The 23,804-nt window shown below is 32.0% G+C and overlaps 2 protein-coding genes across 7 annotated transcripts in view; both read left to right on the top strand.

Moving 5' to 3' along the window:
* Siz (schizo) overlaps nucleotides 1-9,085 on the top strand; it is a 163,505-nt gene extending 154,420 nt beyond the window's left edge. For all 6 annotated transcript variants that reach the window (XM_026630064.2, XM_026630106.2, XM_026630047.2 and 3 more), the window contains 9 exons: nucleotides 86-266; nucleotides 460-669; nucleotides 1,154-1,291; nucleotides 2,022-2,148; nucleotides 2,790-2,993; nucleotides 3,205-3,283; nucleotides 3,614-3,744; nucleotides 4,249-4,389; nucleotides 5,216-9,085. In XM_026630064.2, coding sequence (XP_026485849.1) covers nucleotides 86-266; nucleotides 460-669; nucleotides 1,154-1,291; nucleotides 2,022-2,148; nucleotides 2,790-2,993; nucleotides 3,205-3,283; nucleotides 3,614-3,744; nucleotides 4,249-4,389; nucleotides 5,216-5,319 — 1,315 coding nt within the window. In that variant the 3' untranslated portion in view covers nucleotides 5,320-9,085. The remainder of the gene's footprint in view (nucleotides 1-85; nucleotides 267-459; nucleotides 670-1,153; nucleotides 1,292-2,021; nucleotides 2,149-2,789; nucleotides 2,994-3,204; nucleotides 3,284-3,613; nucleotides 3,745-4,248; nucleotides 4,390-5,215) is intronic.
* A 5,796-nt stretch (nucleotides 9,086-14,881) lies between these two features.
* LOC113393378 (protein zerknuellt 1-like) lies at nucleotides 14,882-22,004 on the top strand. Its single transcript, XM_026630228.2, has 7 exons — nucleotides 14,882-15,006; nucleotides 18,824-18,948; nucleotides 19,347-19,480; nucleotides 19,557-19,599; nucleotides 20,042-20,165; nucleotides 20,994-21,138; nucleotides 21,221-22,004. The coding sequence occupies exons 2-7, from the start codon at nucleotides 18,824-18,826 to the stop codon at nucleotides 21,913-21,915; spliced, it is 1,266 nt and encodes a 421-aa protein (XP_026486013.1). The 5' UTR covers nucleotides 14,882-15,006; the 3' UTR covers nucleotides 21,916-22,004.
* Nucleotides 22,005-23,804: the final 1,800 nt, after the last annotated feature.

The following is a 23,804-nucleotide window of genomic DNA, read 5'->3' on the forward strand; positions in this document are numbered from 1 at the left end:
CTCACCTTTTAGTAAGCTAAACGTGTTTTTTCACAAAACGATATCAGTCAGTTTGTATGGCGTTAATTTATATTTGTTTATCTAGATGTTTCGTGAACGAGCTCGATCTGTCCGGCATGGCCGTCGACGTCGCTCTACGTCGATACCAGGCGCACTTCCGCTTGCCGGGCGAGGCGCAGAAGATAGAACGACTGGTCGAGGCTTTCGCTAGAAGATACTGTGTGTGCAACACTGACTTTGTGCAGAGACTGCGTACACAGGATACGGTATTTATATTTACTCTGATTTCTCTTTGTTTTGAAATATACTATCTTTTAAAAGTTTTTTTTATTTTTTAGGATTTGTTTTTTAAGTTATACCAAACAGAAAAAGAGCATTTTTTCTCGCTTGTCAAAGTTACTAAGCTTCGAGTAATTTTTCACGCACTCTAATTAAATATTACCGAACTTTCTCCCTCAGATATTCGTGCTAGCGTTCGCAATAATAATGCTTAACACGGATCTGCACACTCCGAACCTCAAACCCGAGGCTCGCATGTCTCTCGACGACTTCGTGCGCAACCTGCGCGGTATCGACGACTGCGGAGACATCGACCGGGACATGTTGGCCGGGATATACGACCGGGTCAAGGCGAGCGAGTTCAGGCCGGGAAGCGACCATGTCACTCAGGTAATAAGACTCAATTTTGAATGTATAGTAAACAATTATGAACTTATCATAATAATATTTAATAATCAGATTCCGCTTACATTATTCTCTTAGACTACATTCAAACACACACATGTTTCGAGTTGCCTCGCACGACAGTATGTCTGATTAAGTAAAAAAATATCAATCCGACGATTGATATACCTACGGCGTTCCGTTTTGAAGGTCAAGTCCAGTCCTGAGGTTTAAAAACCGTAGCAACGTAGCCGTTAAAAGCCTTCAGATTCTGTAATCGAGGACATTCAGTGAGAATGTGCACTTATTTTTCTAAATCAGCTTTCGACTGGTTGTACTCTCGAAAAAACATATTCGACATAATAATTCTACTGTCAGTCAATTCGTTTAGAAAATACAAACAACATAATATCGAATCATATCGTTAATAATATTAATTTATCGCAATTTATATTATATGAAATAAATTAACTGAAATGTATTTTTCCAGGTGATGAAAGTACAAGCTACCATCGTCGGTAAGAAGCCTCACTTGGCTCTGCCGCACCGTCGCCTGGTCTGCTACTGCCGGCTCTACGAAATACCCGACATACATAAGAAGGAACGCCCTGGAGTCCACCAGAGAGAGGTATCTATACTTAGTCATGTAATAATTCGTATCAAATTAAAGTCTGTTTTTCGTCTGTTGGTTTGAACGCGCTAATCTCAGTATGGTAGATCCTTAATTATATTAAATATTTCAGCGTTCGATAGTCAATTTATTAAATAAATAAATATAAATATTGGACAACATCACATACGTTACTTGTATCCCAATGTAAGTAGCTAAAGCATTGCTTGTGTTATGGAAAATCTGTAACGACGGTACCACAAACACCCAGGCCCAAGGCAACACAGGAAACGAATTAACTTTTTCTACATCGACTCGACCGGGAATCGAACCCGGGTCCTCGGAGTGGCGTAACCATTACTTTAAATTATAATTACAAGAATCGAAAATTCAGCGACATTTATAACAATTGTGACTGACAAAAAAAAACATTGAAGCATTTTTTTTGTTACTAAATACTTCACTAACTACTTAAATAAATAAGGACTGCTTTAAATTATATAACACAGTCTTTATTTGTTTTTACTGTACTGTACTGTACTTACTACCGGTACTGTGGTGCATATTCTAGCCTTATTTTTAAAATGAATAAACATTAGCTATCTCAGTATGAACAATTTGATTCATGGAAAGGTGCTTGCGAACTAATTTGCTATCGTCCTAAATGTTATAATCAGGGTTCAATATTTTAACATTTAGATTAAAATCCAAGTTAACCCGTTTGTAATATTTATGTAATTTTTCGCAGGTGTTCCTCTTCAATGATCTACTTGTTATAACGAAGATCTTCAGCAAGAAGAAGTCATCTGTGACGTACACGTTCAGGCAGTCGTTTCCGCTTTGCGGCATGCTCGTCAACCTCTTCTCTGTACCACGTGAGTATGATGACCGTATTACTGTGATTGTGCATGTAATTTTAATCGTATTACATTTTATTATTATCGTCGTATGGGTGCCTGTGTATTGTCAATTTACTTTGATAAGTCTATATATTGCAAAGAAGTAAAAGTTACGGCTGTGTATGTTTTATTTGAAGGTAAGGCTTTGTGCAAGTCCGTCTGAGTAGGTACCATCCACCTATTAGATATTCTCCGGCCAAACAGCAGTACTGAGAATTATTGTATTCTGTTTTGAGTCAGTGTAACTACAGGCGGAATGGACATAATATCTTGGTTTCTTAAGTTGGTAAGCGCTTGTAGTGCATTGGCGATTTAAGAAATGATTGTTTGGTTTAGTTTTCACTGAATTGAATTAAAGTAACATACTTTGTATATGTTACTATAATTCATATTCACTATAAAAGTAGAGTCATATTCTGTCAAATAAGTCACAATTATTACCTTCCCAGGCTGTTTTTAACTGTCTTTGCATTGTCAACAATCTAAAATTTCCAAAGATTATCTAACTATATACTATATTACGACACAACGTACCTGCGTTAATTTGACGTTACCATAACTCTAAATGAATTTTAGTAAAGAAAAAATCTATTGACTGTTTATTTTTCGTTCGACAGATTATCCATTCGGTATACGTCTGTCTCGTCGCGTCGACGGTCGCCGACTGGCGACTTTCAATGCGCGCAACGAACACGACAGATGCAAGTTCGCGGAGGACCTTCGGGAGAGTGTTGCTGAGATGGACGAGATGGAGGCCATGAGGATCGAAGCCGAACTCAACCGCGGGAAGGGGAGGAACACGGGGAACGCTTCCAGGAATGGTATGTGAACGTGATGACCAAATTATATATAAGTCGCGTGGAATAATAAAAAATAATATTTCTAAAATTGTGAGATTAAAGATCCATACCAACTTGGATTCATGACAAAACGTTGGCATAAACTTTACTAACTAAGCAATAATTAAATTACACGGCAATTATTTCTTATGGATTTCTTTTATATATTAAAATATCCCTTTCATCTCCGCAGTGATGGAGAATCGAGATAGTGGAGTAGCGGACGTCGAAATCGATCACCAACAGTGCATGGATCATGTGCATGTCCACGGGTAAATAATATTGATATATCCTTTGTTGAATAAAATAAATAAGGGTATTAACAACAATTACGTATAAAAAGGAATTAGTAGTAATTTCGATATACTTTTTTTTTTTTAAGTAACCGATGTCGATAATGGCCAAGGACTTTTTATTCGATGCTATACGCTAAAAGTACTTCACGAAGTGTCAAGAATACTTGTAATATGTACAAAGTTTCAGTAATCGGAAAAACGATACGTTAATGCGTTGAATACCCACGAAAATAGATATTAATTTTAACATTTTACAATTTTTTGTGAATAATAAAATGGCAAAAACTAAATAAAATGTTGTTACAGCGTTGTAGTACCCCCACCACCATCTTGTCCAGCCCCGTCAGCGCCATCACGACTGTCGCAGAACCCACCGCCGACAAGCATCATCAAGCGGAACGTACTTAGCAACTCGCTCGTCGACATCAATGATCCCGGTATGGCCACACATCTGTTATTCAAATTCAACCTGCGCATATAAAACAGCTTGTAAATGTTACATTACTGGGCTAAGCTTTCCTCTCCCTTTGAGGTTTACATACAGAACCGAGATAGCGAGATTTTTAACCGAAGATTGCGGATTTAAATTGCACAACTACTGAATTTTCGCGGTTGTTCGTCTTCTTTTCGGGGAGAGTAAACACGTGTGCATTCTATCTGTATTTGTGCTATAGTCCGTACTCGTGCGCTATAATGAATCTTGCACGCTCAGTTAATCTCTTTTGAAAATTACCCTCAAAACCAAAATGACTTGGGACATATAACTTGAACGCTTCAATCACCCATATAGTCTGAAAAAATATATCAAGAAGAGTTGGCTTGAGTGTGCTAGCACTTTACCGATGCAGCTTTCACATGAAACACATACTAACCTAAGAATAAGACCATACGAATGCTAATGACGTCGAATGTTAAATTGATAATGTATGCCGTGTCCCCAGTGGCTCTCGCAGCGGAGCGCCTGCAGCGACGGGGCTCAGTGGGCTCGCTGGACAGCGGCATGTCGGTGTCGTTCCAGCAGGGCAGTCGCACGGCGCTGCACGCCACCTCGCCCCGACATCCCCCCGAGCAGCGCTCCCCCGGTGAGTACCGACAGCACCGACACTTTGTTCTAAAGTTCCGGTTATAATCCTGTAGTTTATTCCAAACACAAGAGGAATAAAAAAGCCAAACAAAGAAAATTTGACATTGAATTGACGCGATACGAGTTTAAACAAAAAATTGCATTATAAACGTTGACAAAGCTGTTAACGGAACTTTGGAGGTAAAATTAAATTGGATATGACTAGTTAAGTTGAATCGTCTTGTATTATAAATAAAAACATATTACTCTTCATCTTAGTTGATGTAAGTAGCGCATAATAAAGGTGTTCAGAAATCGCATGGAATTTGTAAATCTAAGGTTGGTTTATGTTTATTCCTTCTTCGATTGGAATAGACTATAGTAACAGTCACACGAGACAACATATTAGTTACTATATATAACGCTCTTGATATATACAAAAATATATTATATACCTAACCATGTCAATATTTTATATGCTAAGCTTAGTTTTCTATACACAGATATTGAATACTTGGTAGTTAAGGAATAATATGTGATGTAGTAATTATTCACGCAGCTACAATATTAGTATTTTTGCTAATACAGGCTGTACCTTACCGATTACATAATTCAATATACTAAAATTGTATGTATATTTTAGAGACGGTTCAATTTTTTAAGATGTACAATGTCTCACAAAAATTTCGGTGACATTTTATGTAGAGATAGCATAAAACGAAAACATAACGTTTTTGTTGAATTAATTATTTTGTGTTTCATTGGTGGTTATTGGTCGGTCGGTGATATAGTGGTGGTCGGTGATGGTAATAAATGTTTTAAATCAATTTTCTTTCATCCTTCAGGTCGATTGTTCGGAGGCATATTTCCTGGTCGTCAACGGAAATTGAGTGCATCAGGCGTCCCGGACACTAAGCAAGGACAAGTCGGGAAGAGCACAGAGGTTTAAAGATCAGAAATCGATCTTATATCGATTATTTACCAATTTCTTCTAAACCTTAAAAACCCTGAAGGATTTATTTAAAAAAAAAGCATATTTGCGTTCAGGTTTAATTTTGGGAATATCTTTGAACTATTGTGAATTCAGAATGCTTTTTTCTAATCGATTATAGTCGAATAAGCGTTGAATATGATTGCTATCTGATTTTATATCTTGCTATTTATATTGTAACCGGATAGACGTTTTTGATATTAGCTAGTTCGGATTTTCTTAAGTGCCATCTTTTACGATAATTTCGAGTCCCTTTGAAACGGGAGTAGACTTTATTTAAGTGCATTACATAAATCTTAATATTTGCAATTATTCGATATTATTAAGGGCGAATAATTGAATTATAAATTATACGAAATATGTTTCGTATCTCGGTTAATGGATTTTGGACATCTTTCGATAGTTGAGAGACTTGAGGGACTTTAGGAGTATTATAAGGTGGAAGTTGATAATTCAGGGTACAATGGAGGCGGGAAACAGTTTATTAAATGTTTTCATTATACTAGACGTGCCAATGATATATGACTATCATTCGACTTTACATTATTATAATTCATCGATACATAATATTGACATCATTCTCTTGAATTTTTTCATACGTAGACTCTTTCGTAATATAAGATTTAATTTTTAAATATTGCGGAAAGAGGTTATTCGGATTTAACAACGAAATATAACGGATTATATAAGATTTTGGGGCCACGTATTCGGGAAGGTTTTCTAGAAATTTAATTATTTTCTGAAAACTTTTGGACGGTAGATGTGGTTTAAGATATCGCTGAGACACAGGGTTACGTAACCAAAATTCGATACGATTGTTTTGCATTGAACTAATTACATTTTTGAGAACATAGTTTAGATAAAGGTATTTCGAAATTGTATTCAGTGATTATTTAAAATTACGATCATTAAACGTATAATCCATTGCACGTTACCAGCCAAGAAGTATTAAAGGTTCGTTTGATAAAAAAAAAGTTAATATTAAATCAAAGAATTTTATCTTTTTTTAGAATAGTTGTAAATACGTTCAGAATATAGGATACCATAGATAATGTATAAACATCACATTATTCTTAATATTTCTTTCGGCACAAGGCATTTTATTGTAACGCATAAATTATATAAAAAAAATATATACGATTTATTGTTGAAAAGTTATAGATATACATTCTTCAATAAAATATAAGCTTTTGGCGATTATAGCCGTACAAATTCATTTCTATAGAGTTTTTAAAAACCTTTATTCTATCGAATCCTGGTCGGGTTCTGTCCATAGATTTATCCTACGCCAAATAAAATTTCTTGTCCATTTAGATAAAAAAAAAATGTGTCCTATATTATCTTTATATTGACAATAATACACCATTGGTTTAGTCAAAGTTTGCTTGTTTATTTGATATATAAATACTTTATTTCGTGAATTAAATTTATATTAATAAAAATATTCGCGTAACCCAAAAATCTCTTTTCCTTGGTTCAAAATTAATTACTGTATTTATTGGAATATTAATTCCGTCTTGAATTCCTCAATATTTCTTCCTAAATAAATTTAAGTTGTGTTGTTACCAGACTTTCTTGTATTACCATTTTTTTATTTAATAGGAATGCTTTATTTTTACAATACTATTTTTTTTCTTTCGAATATTTTCTCAATAAATTATTTAAATTTAATTACCAAATCTTTCTCAGATATTGGTGTCTTAACACATCCAATATTTTCATCAGTTTTAATCCCTCAAAAATCCTCCTTAAAACTTTGCTTGCCTTTCTTGAGAACTATGGTTAGTTTAAATTGTTGTTCTAACATAACCATATCTAGAACTAAGAGGGTAGGAGAGAACTAAGCAAATTTGCTAATATTTAATGTGAATTTGTCATCTTTGAGATCGACTGAAAAATTTGTACCCCCACTTTTAAAGTTTTCTATATTAATTAGTTAATAATGTTGACTTTGTATCGATTATGTAGGCTCGTTGTTTCTACTGATTGATACGTGGGTAGATAGACAAATAATTGACTTGTTGACTTGGATTTTGACTCTTATTTCGAGCGTGTTAAGGTACGGGCGATGAAGAGGATGTTACGGGGAATGTACTTAGGATCTATGGTAAATTGTTTGAATGATAATATTGATAAAACTTACTTTACCTAGATACATGATTATTCGTATCCTTGGCTTTGTTTTTCTTTTAAACTTTGTCATACTTTCTTACTTTTATTGTTTTTCAATTGAATTAATTACATTTTTCAAAATTAATGATGTTTTTTTTTTTTTGTTAAAGTTAACTTAAAAAGAATGCTATTATTTTCTGCTATTGTGATTTTTTCTCCTTTCAGCTTTTATCTTTGTACAAAAGTACGATAACGTATACGTACCGTACAAATCTGAATGTTCTGTCCAATAAAATTATTGTACTGTTGAATCTCCATTATTAATCGTATATTGTAAGTTTTTATTTCAAATTTAATAATGTAAGAGGTTTAATTGGTCACAAGGATTTTGCAAAATATTTAAACCAATGAAATTTCTTTTACATTTATGCTTACAGTCTTTTAGAGATATTTGTTTTGTTGTCGTTTGGTATGGTTGACAGGAAATAATGATATATGTTTTTTTTTTAAAATATATTATAAATAATACTAAAAGCATATGAATTTTAGTAAAATTTTTGGGGCTGATTGAATCTCGTATGATTAAAAAAATCCATGTTTGTGCTATTTCTAATCTTAGAGTAATGCATTAATATAAAAGGAATTGATCACTTGTTTTGTCGTTGGATTTTGAACTATATTATAACGTAATAACTTTTAATATTGTGTGCGAGGTTTGTTTGTGATGACTTCGTGTACGTATTTCAAGCGAGATGCGTTTTATCTATTGAAGATAACTGAGTTTGTACGCTTTCTTGCGTTTTAAACACTAAATTGAATTTTTTTTTTTCAGTATGGCGCCAAATGCGTCCTTTAATCATTAACCACATACACTTTCAATCGATTATTTAAACGTTTAAAAATATTTAAGACTGGAAACTTTTATTTTTAAATTGTCAGGTGATTATTTGTAACACTTTAAAAAAACTATGTCATTCGTATTTGGAACGCATCTAAAGTTTGTGTGGAATGGTCTTTGTATTGCTTTTGTAAATTTCGCTTGAAGCCAAAGATGTATTTTTGATTGTGTTCACTTAATATTCCAATGAACGTGTGTTTTTTTTTCGTTAAATTGTATATTTTTTCCAAAGTTGATTTGTTTGATGAATCAAAACAAGAAGTGAATTTATGTTATCTGTAATTTTATAGATTAGGTCCATGTCACATTAAGCTGAAGTATTAAATGATAATAAAATATATCGACTAAAATTAATTACATGGAAACTAATTTTAAAAACAATACAGATTCTATTAAAGAAGAACTTAGTGTGACGTGGGACTTGATAATTAGTTTGAAAGTTTATTTTTTCTGTAATATAAACCATACTAACTTATATAACTTGTATGTATATTTTAGAGTTTGTCTAATATATATATTTTTAGTTGGTAATTGTTATTATGTAGTATTAAGCAATAAACGCGTTCGGCGTCTCCCTGTACGTCTGAACGTTGTATCATAACGTTGTTGAGAGTTGCTACAACTAAGTAACTAAGTCACTTACATTAGTTTTATTTAAAAAAAAACATGAAAATGTATTTATTTATTAAATATGAATTAACATTCATGAGGGTTTTTGTTGTTTTATTTCTATGTCCTTTATTTTTTTTTTAAATATATTATAAGGGGTAACGATTTAGCTCTGTAAGATTCTTGTAGTCAATTTGAAATGAGATAGTAAAATCGAACAAGCATCTGCTTTGTAGTAAAACCTTTTGATGAGCGTTTGCATAAAAATAACGAATCTTGTATAATGAACATATTTTTTTTTAACATTCATTTTAAACGAATCAATAATGTCAGTGTTTCTGATGAAAACGCTATTTTTGACTGTTAAATTTTAAATCAAATAAGATTATCTATCTATGACAATGACATTTTCTGTATCGAAACCATAAGTTTTAGTAAAGATCTGGTTTTACTAGATATGGAAGACCCCGCTTGCAGTTCGAGCCTAAGTTTGGAACTAAAATGATCGTAAGACAAATAAAGGAACAAGATTAAGATATCTTACTTATTTATTATAATGAAATATATAAAGGCAGTGAGTTTATAGCATAGGCGCCATTCGCATATAAGGGAGTAGAGGGCGGTGACGAAGGGGGGGCGTGACGGCATTAGACGGCAACATGCCGTTTTCCGTCACGGTTTACGAGAGGTATTGCCCCAAAAGCACGATGGATGTTTCATATTATAATACATTATTTAGATAGACTTCTACCATATCTTTGGATCTAACATGATAAATTAATTATTAAGGTAACACCAGTTCGGAATGGATCACCGAGAATATTCTCTAAGAGTATTCTCTAAAATTGAATGTAATTTATTAGAATGGTAATGACCATTCTATAACTCGCCAGCTGCAACGGACATCGGCCCTTCGATATAATATGTTATTCTATGTTATTATCTACTGATCTCTTATGGATAGTGTAATTTCTGATTTTATCCTTCAAAGATCACGAACAAAACTCATTGTATAGAACTTCTATGTATACTGCCTGGTAAGATGCAGCAAGAGTGTCCAAACCTTTATTAAATATATTCGTTGCCTGTGTTGAGGCTATAGTTATCACATTGAACGATAAAAACAATTTTTATTAAGATATATGTTAATAAATAATTTATATGCATTTTGATTGCTTATAAAACGTGATTTTTAACAACAAATAAAATCATTAATATTTTTTTATATTTAATGCCACTATCAATATCATAAATTTTCTCATATATAAATATAACAATATATTATTAATAAAAAATATAGATACAGTTGTCACCTGCGGCTTCGCTTGCGTTTTAAGGGTTGGTCGTCGGATGTTAAGTATAAAAAGTAACCTTTCTCCTTCCTTGGCGTTAAAACTTCCTTTATACAAAATGCCATCAAATTCGGTACAATGGTTTGGTCGTGAAAGAGCAACAGACAGACAGGGTTACTTTAACGCATTTATTATATTAGTATAGAAGTATAGAAAATATTTTATATTCAGAAATTATTTACGATGCAGAAATGGGCATCTTCTTATTATTTAATTTATTTTATTTCACACAGAAAACATCTATAAAACTATTACATGATTGCACTATGAGTAAAGACTTAATGTGTAATATAATATGGTCATCAAAAGAAAAACAGGTCAAGTACTGGCTATCCTAGCTAGGCTAAATTAAATAGCCTGTGTTAAGGATAATCAGTCCTCTCCCCGATAGTTGAAATAATTAAAATACATTAGAGATCTATCGCCTGGGTATTACAAAACGTATCTTATGTAAAATGTTTATAGGTAAGTAATTAATTAAATTAAAATAGGTAATAATTAAGAGGTATGATTTTTTTTTGCTTTTTTTTGTGGGTGCGGGAGTGTTCCTGCGTGTTACTGTATATGCGTGTGCGTGCGTGTATGTGCGTGCGTGTGCGTGCGTGTAGGTGTGTGGGTCAGTTGAAATTAGGTTATAGAAGTAATATATTTTTCTGTTTCATCGTACGTCTTGTTAAGCAGGAACGCAAATACAATTTTTAAACAGAGCTAGTGGCAATTTATATATAAACAGTTCTGCATTCAGCTTATTATACAAGTAAGGAACAAGATAATAACCGAATCGTTTAGTGAAAACAAATTTTGGAGTGTGTAAGCAACAAATGTTATTTTTGCGTCGTTTGTCAATAGCAGTGTACGGAATCCTCTTATGTTGGTATATAATTAAATTTAATACGAATAATTTTCTTACGCTAAGAACCCCACAATTTGAGTATAACAGATTGGTGGGATAGAGATGTGGCCGAAAAGTTGCCACCTTTAAGATGGCACGTTCAGCAATTTCTAAGGGTTTCATAGTAGTTTTTGGTGCACCACCCCAACATGAGATGCAGTATACAATGAGAGATTGGCATAATGTATAATAATTTTTTTTAATCATTGAAAAATTAGCAACATGTCTTAGTGTTTTAAAAAAATAAATTGATTTGCGCTCTCTGCCTGTTAGTAACTCTATATGATCTTTAAAATTTAAATGCTTGTCAAGAACAATGCCAAGTTATTTATTTTTTTCAGAAGAGGTTATAGATGGACATTGACAGCTTGGGTTGTTTTTATTGGAACAAGAGTGAAGTTTGAGGAATACTGGAGTTTTTGGTTGAGAGTTTGAACGAATGGAGAAAGTTACGAAATTAGTTTTTGTAGCGTTGATTGTAAGGTGCAGAGAGTGGATGCAATGCAGGACGGAGTTCAGTCCATTCTTGGCTATAGTTTGGAGTTCAGGCCAAGATTTACCGATGAAGGTAATAGCAGTATCGTCAGCAAAGGAGACAATTTGTCCATTGGGTATATGCATTCCACAAAGGTCATTTATATAAATAAGAAATAGAATTGGCCCCAAAATACTACCCTGTGGAACGCCGTGTAAGAAATCGACAGCTCATCACTAACATGGTTGCTGGTTTTGGTAATTTGAGAACGATTAGTAAGATAGCTGCGAAAAAAATTGTCTTGAGTACTCCTAACACCTAGTCTCTCAAGTTTCGATAGGAGTGTGGGAATAGAAACGGTGTCAAAAGCTTTGGTAAGGTCTAGGAATACTGTCAAAGCTTTGTGTCCGTTATTGAGATGTTCGACTACATAATTGGTAAGCTCATGGACGGCATCTGTTGTACTTTTGTTTTTCCTAAAACCAAATTGTTGGGAAGAAATTAGATCATATTGTTCGATATAGCAAACAAGTATTTTATAAACTAAACGTTCAAGAACCTTCGATAAGGCTGTTAAAATTGCAACAGGACGGTAATTATTTATGGATTTCACATCTCCACCTTTGAATATAGGAATTACTATAGCCTTCTTGAATGATCTTAGGAAGATGCCCATGTGGAAGCATTGATTAAAAATATGACATAGGATAGGTGCCAGAGTTTGTGAGTACCTTTTAAATATGACTGATGAAATGCCATCCCAACCAGTAGTGGAATTTGATCGTAAGCCTTTTATAATAGTAACAATTTCATCAGAATCTGTTTGTTCCATAACAAAAGATGATAGGTTATTTGCTGAGGGTGCGAGTGAAGATAAAATTGTATCATCAATATTATGATTAATTTTGTCAGCTAGATTAGAACCGACTTTGACAAAAAACTCATTTATATTGTTGCATGCTTGTAGCGGAGTTGTGCTTGTTTAATGCTTGTTTAATTTTCGAAGTAAAGCATAATTTATTAAGAGTTTCCCATAGTTTCTTAGTGTTATTGCCTGCTTTATTAATTTCTTGAGTGTCATATAATCTTTTTGCCTTTTTTAGAATCTTGGAATAAAAAATTCTGTATCGTTTGTATATTATGTTGAGAATTTCATTATTAGGAAATTTATGAGATTCTTTGTGCATCATATCACGATTTCGCATTCACTTCAATAAACCCTGAGTGATCCATGGTTTTAATGTTCTCTTTCTTCTTGGGACCTTTAAGACTGTTGTACATTCAGCGACTGCTAAAGATAGGGACTTAACAAGTTTATCTGTAGCAATATCCGAATTTGAAGATTTAGACTTTTCAATACATTGTCTAATTTTTCGTAATTTGTTTTGGATATTTTGTTTGTAATATAATTCGAGTGATTAAAACAATTACGATTTGCAAGACCAATGAGAGTTGGAGAATGGTCAGTGATGGATGAATTAAATATGAGTGTTTTGGCCGGAGACTCTGAGCGTAATATGACATGATCTAAACAATTGTTGCCTCTTGTTGGGAAAGTGTGAGCGGGTAGGAGGCCATGGTAAGCAAGGGTGTTAAGATAATCCTGGGAACGTGAATCTAAAGAAGAAGGTTTTATATCTATGTTAATATCGCCTGTAATTATAATATCGAGGCAAGAAATAAAAGAGTCAATATTGCCATGAGATGGTGATCGATATATACAAAGAATAGCAGTGTTGGAGTTAAGAATAATTATTAAGCCAGAGGCTGAATTTTGAAAATCAGGTTCATGGTATGTAAAGGAAAGATCGGATTTTACGTAGACAACAACACCGTCACTTTGATTTAAACGTTTGACAGTCTGAAGTGAAAGTTTTTCAATTGTCAATCGTCGGAATAATAACACCAATAGAATCATCCCAACGTACGCTTAAAGCCGCAACACCGACAGCGATACACATCACTTGTACGGTATCACCGCCCGCCTCCCCCAGCTGAGCTTGGCTTAGCACCGAAACGTACGGTGCATATACTTATATAGGTTTCGTAATAGTAAACGTCACTGGTTTTCTAGGCAGGATAAAAAGACATGGAGATGATTATGAGATATTACTTATATAAATTTATTTTGAATATATCATTCAACTCATTTTTTTTTTAATTACTTTATGAATGGCATGCGTTGTTGTAATCCATATTTTTACTTTTTACTACACATTTTTTTTTTACATATTCGTTACATCGTTCTTTCGATGAAGTTAAATAATTAAATTCGGTATATAAGGAAGCTAATTGCTTAGAGAAAAAGAACCGATGGTAATCAAAGTACGCAATGTACGCGTTAATTCATTCATTCTCTATTTCCTCTCATAGTAGGATATAATCAGACATGCAGTGAGCATCGAATTAGGCACAAAATCTATGAACCCTGGGCTGAGTTAAGCAGATAACTTTAAGAACGTTAAGTTTTTAACACCAATGATTTATAAATAATAATAAATACCAGTTATAATTCCAGAAACTATACATAGGTATAGTTTCTGGAATTATAACTGGTATTTATTATAGAATTATGATATAAAAAAATCAAATGCAAGATAAATGTTCTGGAAGTTTTTTATTAAATATAGAAGAATAATATGTACTTAATTATTGTTTGTTAATTTGAAAATATCCTGATCTGAGAAGAACCTACGGACGGCGCTCAGTGGTTTTTTTTTTTTAAATATATATTCAGTATCGCAAATCATTACAATATATTGATTTCTTTAAATTTATGCCCCAATGATTCTTTAGCTCCAAAATTAAAATTGCCGCGAAAAACGTAAAAATACCTTGGTGTTATTTCGTTCATTCATTTATTTCAATATTTTTTTTACTTAAAAATGTTATAATGCAAAATACTATTAAAGGTCTATTACAAAATTAATAATAAAAAAATAATGTAAGCCTAGTAAACCTGATTCAGTTATTTGTTATATCTAGAGTCAATTCTAACATTAGTATATCTTTACTTTTATGCATTATATCATAAAATCTAAACAAATATTGGTGAAGGAATGTCAAGTAAATGTGTATACCGAAAAAAAAATTCCATCAGAAAGTACAAAAATATCAATAATAATTTATAAGTTAAATAACTACTAAAAAATAAGAGCTGCTCCATTCGTTTCTATAGTCCAATACTGTCAGTCGATCCTCTCTGTCCGCTTCAGTACAACCGACCACGTGACAATAGTTGCTGCCTTCGACGCGATTTTTCATTTATCGAAAAGCATTTATAAAGCATGGAAACATATTTATAAGGGTGAGTTTTTTAATTAAATTATATTGTAAACTAATTATCAATATATAATTATGTGTGATTAATGTGTTTAAGCGTTAGTTCCATGAAACTTTTTACGATACGATATGAGAATTTTAGATATTTAATGATTTTATTCTTTTATGTATTTATTCTTAGAACAATACATTTATCGGGTTATTTATAACATTGGAATTATTCCTATTTTTACTGAAAATTCATAGAGAATTTGAACTAGGTATTATTATATATTTTTAATTGTATCAAAAACTGTTTTCATTAAGCTTAGTAGTTCATTCAAATTTCACTTGTTTCTGTTTAAATAATTTGTAATTTTAAATCAAAAGTATTGTCTTATTGAATAATTTTTCACTTTAATTTAAGCACTGCATTAAATCAATAATATTTTATAATAAAACACTAAAACATTTAAACCACGACACCTTATTTTCTTTTTAGACGTAATTTCACTAAACGGTTTTTTAACTGTAGAACGTAAAAAACCGCCATTACATTTATTATTGATGTCAAACTAGTGACAGATGTCAAACTTTTGGCGCGAAAAAGAAGCACGCGCGGCCGCGAACGCGCCAACAAAACTGTCTTCTAAGTTGTAAAGGGAAAACACAAATTATCCTCATTTAGTAGTAATTTAATAAACTTAACTAAATTATAGGCATTTAATTCAATTTAAGCATTGTCGGCGCGGCTCGGTTTGCATTGTGACGGTCAATCACCTTCCGTGTTCATAGTTTCTAAACAAACAACATAATTGAACTTTTCATTGATTTAATTAATATTATTTTGTTTAAAAACTTTTTAAAATATTTCCTTGGTTGATTTATTCTTATGAATTTCACTAAAGAAAGTAAAAATATTTTAACGATGTTTTTTTTATTTAAGTACAAATCTATAATAAAATCTTGTTTTTAGAACGTTATTTTGGGTGTTAAATATTCGATTTTTAAATTCTCTCTTTCGAATTATTTTGTATACGACATATTAAACGTAATTAATTAACGATCAAATATTTGTATCTACTTATAGTAATACTATATACATTTTAGATATTCGAAATACATATATACGCATTGAATGAGTTGTCCATTTAATAAAATAAAATCATTCAATGATGTGTCGTGCTACATTTAAAAATAAATATCTTATAGCTAGCTTTAAAATTGTTTATTTAGCCTTTTAAAATCGGAATCCAATAAAAAAAGTAATGTCATTTCGGAGCGAAGTTAAATACAGTACATTAAATATTAATAAGGTATAGTTTCATTGAAATCATTTTAAAATTTTTATGGTGATAACTATGATGGCTCAGTGGATATTGTATGCTAATTTTAGCCGATGATCGCGGGTTTAAATACAAACGGCTTATTCATTTTATCGACTATGAATCAAAGGTTTTTATTGTGAAAAACCATAGAATACCAGTCCGTGTTATAAAAACCTGCATTAATTAGCGTGATATTATAAGCTCTAAATCTTCTCTTTAAACAATAGTGCTATTTCTTTAATTAAAAGGCTAATTTAAAATATGTGCATATTGTTTTTTATTTTACGATATATGTGGGCGTAATTGTAGATGGTCAGTGGTCATAACTGGCCATAGACATTGGCGCAGAAATATAAACCATTCCTTAAATCGCCAATGCGACTAACCTTGGGAACAAAGATGTCCTTTGTCCCTGACACTGGCTTACTCACATTTCAAACCGGAGCACAATACTAAATAGAATTCTTTGGCGGTTTATTGTCAAATGATGAATGGTAGTCATCTAGGCGGGCTTGCCTTGCTTCTATGACCTCACATTGGAGTAGCGTGGTGGAATAAACTCCAAATTTTGTCTTCAAGAGCAGATGCCTTTTCCTAGCAGTGGTTCACTGGTAAAGAGTATAAAAAACTATTAAAATAATTGTCAAGACAGATATTTTATTTAAGAATGATTCGTATAGAGTTGAAAATTGCTCAACCGATACTTTTGACCTTTGACCTTGAACAGTTTTTCTGAACTAATATACCTTTAATTATATACAGCATTCTTAAGAATAATATCGTTTTTCAGTTATATAAGAACATTGTTAAGATTTCATAATTATTTACTTAACGAGATGAATTACCTGTGTTTAAAAATTAAAATTGTAATACTTTTTTTTAGTAAATTTAATAATGACAACGTTAAAAATTTGTTCATCGTTTATGAATTATTTAAAATATTTAAGGAATATATAGAACAGTTTGTTTTCCAAGTTCAAACCAAATGAAGAAATACTCCAAGAATAATAGCGAAGGAAGCAGTTTCTTTTTTTTTCTAAAAGTCGCATGATTAATACGAAAGTTAAACTAAATACGTTCTGGCAGCACGCGATAAGTTATTCGAAGGAAAACATTGATTTTACAACGAATATGCCGAGTAGGCTAGTCGTTTATTTTGACGTCAGAACGTATTTTGGTAAAACTAATCGTTGACTTGTGTTTTAAGTGAATACCAATTCAAGTTTATCGATTTAAATGGGTAATAATCTTAGTGATCTCTTGGAACAAACTCTTTACGACTTCTATAACCGTTTTAAATGAGCATAGAATACATTAAACCATAAAACTACCATATATCCTGGGCCACGACATTAATTCTATACAAAATGTTATTATAATACTACGACAATGTAACTTAAGAAAAATAATTTAATTAATAATGCTACGTCATATTTTTTTTAATATAATGATAACAATACGCTTTATTACATGCGAAGAAATAACAATTTTAGATACATATATTATATACATATATTATATACATAAGTACCGTTTATTTACTCGCACATCACTTAAAAAGTATTTACTCGCCTGTGAATTAAAAACAACATTTCAAGACTTTGCATTATATATACAAAGATTATGTTAAATACTGGCTGGTGTCCGCGATTCCGGTCGCGTGACTTTAAGTCCCAAAAGTAGGTGTATGAATGGTTGATCAATAAATAAATATATAGATTTTTTTTTTAATTGGCATAGATTTTTTATCTGTGAACCGATTTTAATAAAACGACCTATATGTTACCTCGTTGTTAGCTTACTACAGTACATCAGTGAAAACCGCATCCAAATCGGTAAAGGCGTTTCCGAGATTAGCGGTAACAAACTTACAGATAAAGAGACAAAAATTCTAAAAAACATGTTTTTGTGATCTGTGTGATACAGATTTCGATCAGTTATGAGTTAATTATATGTATAGATATAGATAGAAAGATATAAAGATATTGGACAACTGTCATAATTAGACGAAAACATTTAATGAAAGAAAAGCATTTGTGAGCGTGTAATGGTGTTCTTTATTTTTTTTTACATTAGCAGCCTATAAATTTCCCTCTGCTAGGATAAGGCCTCCTCTTCCTTTGAGGAGAAGGTTTGGAGCATATTCCACCACGCTGCTCCAATGCGGGTTGGTGGAATACACAAGCAGGCACATGCAGGTTTTCTCACGATGTTTTCCTTCAGCGCCGAGCACAAGTTGAATTATAAACACAAATTAAGCACATGAAAATTCAGTGGTGCTTGCCTGGGTTTGAACGCGAAATCATCGGTTAAGATGCACGCGTTCTAACCACTGGGCCCTCTCGGCTCTCTACACATAATATTTTAGAATAAAATACAAAGTACAACGTTACATGGTACGGTTCAATTTTTTTATATTTATTAGTTCATAATAATATAATTTAGGGAAAACTATCTTAAACAATAATTTTACGAAATATCTTCAAGTACTTAAAATAATTAGATCATCAAAATATTTTTGAAATCTCATTTCAGATGGAGGAATCATTGGATCGTGAAGCGAACGCCAGCGCGTCTGGATTCGATTCCGCAGCCATTTTAAACGATGACGTCTCACCCACCACTAGCTTCTGTTATAATATACCAAATCTCTTTAATGGGTAAGTAATATGACGGGTTCAAACCCGGGCAAGTACCTTAGAATCATGTGCTTAATTTGTATTTATAATTCATCTTGTCGTCGGCGGTGAAGTAAATTATTGCGTAGAAAGTACATGTTTTCTAGTTCTATGCAAAAAAAATTGAATGATTTAATTTTGTTAAAAGAATTCATTTATTTCAGACATTATTAATTAAATAATATTCACGGAACAAAAACAATCAAAATACACTTTTGAAATCATTATTGAAAAAATAAATGTAAAATAAAATTCATTTATTTTAGACATTATTAATAATAATTCACAGAACAAAAACAATCAAAATACACTTTTGAAATTATTATTGAAAAAATAAATGTAAAATAAAATTCAAATAAATAATATTTTTGAACTTCCAGTCTAGGCCCCGGATCAGTTCTATGCGAGCGTCCCGACACAGAGGTGAATGACACGTACACTTCTAACCCAGAACCCTCAGATGAGACCGGGGACAACCAGCAGTATGAAGAAGATGAGGAATATTCACCTAACAGTAAGAAAGAAGAATGTTAAAATTAATTTAAATTAACAAACAGTAATTTTACTAATAAAATAAATATTAATTTCAGGTTCAAAGAACGACATCCCAAAACGAAAACAACGGCGTTACAGGTAGGAGAACAAACCGGATATAATTATACTTTTTCTTTTTTAGTCTTTTATTATTTAATAAAATAAAAGCTTGTTTATATAAGATTTTAAATTAACATGGTTATTTTTATTACTAACAGTATTTAAAACGGGATATTTACCATGTTTTTTATTTTTACTCGATATTAGTTCGATAAAAGCTTGTTTTTTTAATTACGTTAAAAACATTAAAAATTTACGTTAAAACGTCCGTTTCGCTGGGTTTCTAAAAGGTAAATTAAAAGAGGGAAGAGATCAATAATTAACACAAATTAAGTATGTAAAAATTCAGAAATGCTCAAAACAAATACCTGACCATCGGTTAAGATTCATCAGTCTTTCAATCAGTCAAACATAATTCTTTTATTTGATAACTATTGTAGAGATTATTTTTGTTTAAAACGCAATGTTTTTTTTTTTCAAGGACGACATTCTCGAATGTCCAATTGGAGCAGCTGGAGGCAGCTTTCCATAAAACTCACTATCCCGATGTTTTCTTTAGAGAAGAACTCGCGATGAGGATAGATTTAACAGAAGCTAGAGTTCAAGTTAGTATGGCACTTTTTGTTACTTGTGATTTTTTGAAATTGTATCACTTTAATAGCCATAGATCGCACCTCTAGAAAGAATTATCTTGTTTCTTCTTGTTGCCTGATGTAATAAGCTTCTAAACTACACTGTTACATTTTTACTGTGGGTATGGATTTGAAGAAAAAAGTTTTGTTTACATATCTATTTAATGGTAAGAAACTAAATTTACAGATCTTGATCTCTGAGTTTAGTTACAGCTTTTGGTAATATAGATAATTAAAAAATATGCCAGCTAGACTCAGCGTGGGTCACTTGGGATAAAAGGAATGTTTGAAAATTCGATGCATTATAATTTATCTTATTAAATATAAAAATTTTGTAAAAACCGTAACATAGCTGGACTAGTCCATTGCGATTTTAATTAATGTTGATGTGATTATATCTGATGCGGGCTGTGTCGGGATATTTTTTTCTTTACTACCAAAGACGACATTTAATATAAATACGTAAATACCTACGTAAATTATGCGATTTTAAAAGTTAGAATTATCGTAAAACTTTATAAGAAAATAAACACTTGCAAATCAGTTTTCTTGTTATAATTTAAAATATAATCGTCAGTAGAAAGGAAGAAAAGCTAAAGCGACAAAACGGTTCTTTCGGTGTGAAATATGGTTTGAAGTGTCACCATTTTTTTCAATAAAGATGCGCTATTTTTTCTATAATATTATATGTATATACTATATTATATAAATATCACTGTGGGAAAATAATTTATATATTATAAAAATAAATATAAAATAATGTTTAGTTAGATTTCTTATTTGAAAATATTTTTTAACCAGGTATGGTTTCAAAATCGGCGCGCAAAGTGGCGTAAACAGCAGAAAGCTGGTTGTGAGCCATATCCTTCTCGATCTACGAGATCTCCGGACCCCAGATCTCCATCAGCTCTAGCACTTGAGATGAGAGACTTCATCACCATACCGGGTAATAATGACAAAATCGTATAATTTTGGACATAAAAATGTTATTGTTTAACTTGAATTCTATTGTAACGTTTTTTTTATAGTGTCGTCATCACAAATAATAAATTTGGCTGAAACATCGAATCCAAACAACTATATGTCAAAAGCGAAGCAACAAGGACCAGCCATACACATATCAGCGCTACCAACTCGACAGAACAGCCAAGTTGATCTACCATCGTTTTCAATACCACTTCAATACAATTTAGGATCATTTAAGAAGTTAGAAGATGCACAGATAGATGTAGAAGCTTCAACCTCGGATCATCAATCTCAGAATCCTTGGGATACAAGAATGATGCCAAATTTTAACTTAATGAACATAAAACCGCTTTTAGAAAATCGAGAAAATTTAGAAATGGCCGAAGTAAAATACGAGGTAAAAAACGAAAACGTTAGATCTTACAATGAAATAACGAATTCAATTCAAGCTTCGTTAGAACCTGATGATATTCTAGGCAAAGAATCTGTGTTAGAAGGTCAGACGATATCACCAGATTTCGAAATTGAAAGATACCAAAATTATCACAATGAAACCGAGAAACGGTATAGGGACTCAAGTTTTGATGATTCCATGATAGAAGACGGTAGAAATGATTTCGTATGTGACAGTGATTTTCTTTGTAAGAGCAATTATGAGAAAGTCGATGAGAAACGAAACGATTTTGAAGAATGTCATTTATTAGACACAGATAACAGCGTAGCTGTCAACATTAGTAATTTCGAAAGCAATCTATAGTTACCTAAACATTCAATGTTTACTAATAATTTTAAACACGTTATTTTTAAATATATTATTTTGTTAAGTCAATAAACGATTCTAGTCAAGATGATTCTTCTCATTTTAATCAATATATTATCTGGGTCTTGAAGGAAACTTTGTCCCGTTCCGAAGTTTCGAGATAATTGCGTAATTATTATAAGTCGGAGAGAGAACTTTTCGTACATCTTAATTTGTAAATCATCAGTTTTTCTACGTTCATAAGATAATTGTATTTAAGGCTCTAATAAAGTGAACTGCGCTAAATCTAAAACATTTCCAGGTGTAATAAAATATGTTTTTGATAAAGTATTTCTTTTTAATGATCGAGGTTTCTTCTTTGAAGAAACTTGCATGTAACAGAAGAAATTATGGACATTGTACGTATACCCTATCAACTTGTAGGAGCAGCCTGGTGGAATAATCCTAACATGTTAGGAGTGAATGCCTCCGGGGAAAATTTACGTTATGTTATTGATATGTTGTTAATAAAACATAGTCGTAGTATCTGTTACTCTGTATTACATATATAAATTGATGGTATTATCAATATATTTGATTTAGGGTATTTGTACAAATCAGCTTCTTCACGTAACAAAGGTAGTTTAATTTTTTAAAATCTTGAGCTATATTTATATAACAGGACAAAGACACAACACTTTAGTAGATTTTATTCGGTAGCGGTAAATTTTCAATAAATATTACGGTCGAATTTGCCACTGGGCAACCACCACACTATTAATAATATGCATTTTATCTGACTCATCACCTACTGGCTAAAACTGGCAGTACGAACAAATGCAATATCTTTTTTAAATATTCAAGTTTAAAAACTATTTGCTACAAGCACTCTTAAAACTAGTGTTTTCCACACACTTTAAAAGTATATTACCAAGACGGTGTAATCTTGGTCTATAAATCGACTATTAAAGTTCGCGAAAGTCATTTATTTTTAATACTAACACACGTTGCCATTCGAATAAGCTACTGAATTCTAGAACATTCGTTGTTACCGTAATAGCATTTTGTTGTTATCTCGTTTCGTTTGAATACCGACTTTTTTTTAATAAACACAAAGACACGACTAAGATATACTCGTAGTGAAAAGTAATTAGAACACTTTTTTTAAAATTTTGTGGCTATGGCATTCAATGTAGGAGTATTTAGTGATTTAGTAATTGGAATTATGTATTTTAAAATGACTAAATTGAAAGTAATTCATTTATATTTTTAATTAACATTGCTTTACTGAATATGATTTAACAAAGTGTAGTAAATAGTTGCGTTTAAAGGTTAGGCTCCGCGGTCTGTCCTGGCTAAATTCTTTGTAGGTAAGGATTCGGATTGATGATGAGGATGAACTTCAATTAAGAGTTAGACTCGCTTAGAGAGATTTCCGTACCACTCTATCTCCCGGGAATTTAGGGACCTTACGTTTCCCTGTAAAGCTTTTTAGTAATATATATTTGATATGTACAGGTATATGTGTATATATTTGTTCGGAATTAGTCGTAATGTCGTAAATTAAAAATCTCTTTATAATTTGAAATATAGGTTTTTAAAACACAAACATGCGTTTAAGCAGGCGTGTATCGTCTTTTAGTTTAGATGGTATTTTTGTTTTGAGATATTGTAATGACAACCGACCTCAAATAAATGTGCTAATCATTATGAGTTATATACTAATTGTTATATTTTTCTTATAAGAATAGAACATTATTTACATAATAATTATTAATAGTTACCGTACAAATCGTGACCGCTTGAGGAGAAGGTTTGGAGCATATTCCACCACGCTGCTCCAATGCGGGTTGGCGGAATACACATGTGGCAGAATTTCGTTGAAATTAGACACATGCAGGTTTCCT

The sequence above is a fragment of the Vanessa tameamea genome, chromosome 26 (genome assembly GCF_037043105.1).
Source record: "Vanessa tameamea isolate UH-Manoa-2023 chromosome 26, ilVanTame1 primary haplotype, whole genome shotgun sequence".
In the NCBI taxonomy this organism is placed as follows: Eukaryota; Metazoa; Arthropoda; class Insecta; order Lepidoptera; family Nymphalidae; genus Vanessa; species Vanessa tameamea.

What these genes read in the sequence shown, in the direction of transcription:
- LOC113393378 (XM_026630228.2), top strand. Translation starts at nt 18,824, where the DNA reads ATGGAGGAATCATTGGATCGTGAAGCGAACGCCAGCGCGTCTGGATTC. An exon ending in TGAGGAATATTCACCTAACA is followed by an intron (nt 19,481 to 19,556) that starts GTAAGAAAGAAG and finishes TATTAATTTCAG; the next exon opens with GTTCAAAGAACGACATCCCA. An exon ending in AGACTTCATCACCATACCGG is followed by an intron (nt 21,139 to 21,220) that starts GTAATAATGACA and finishes TTTTTTTTATAG; the next exon opens with TGTCGTCATCACAAATAATA.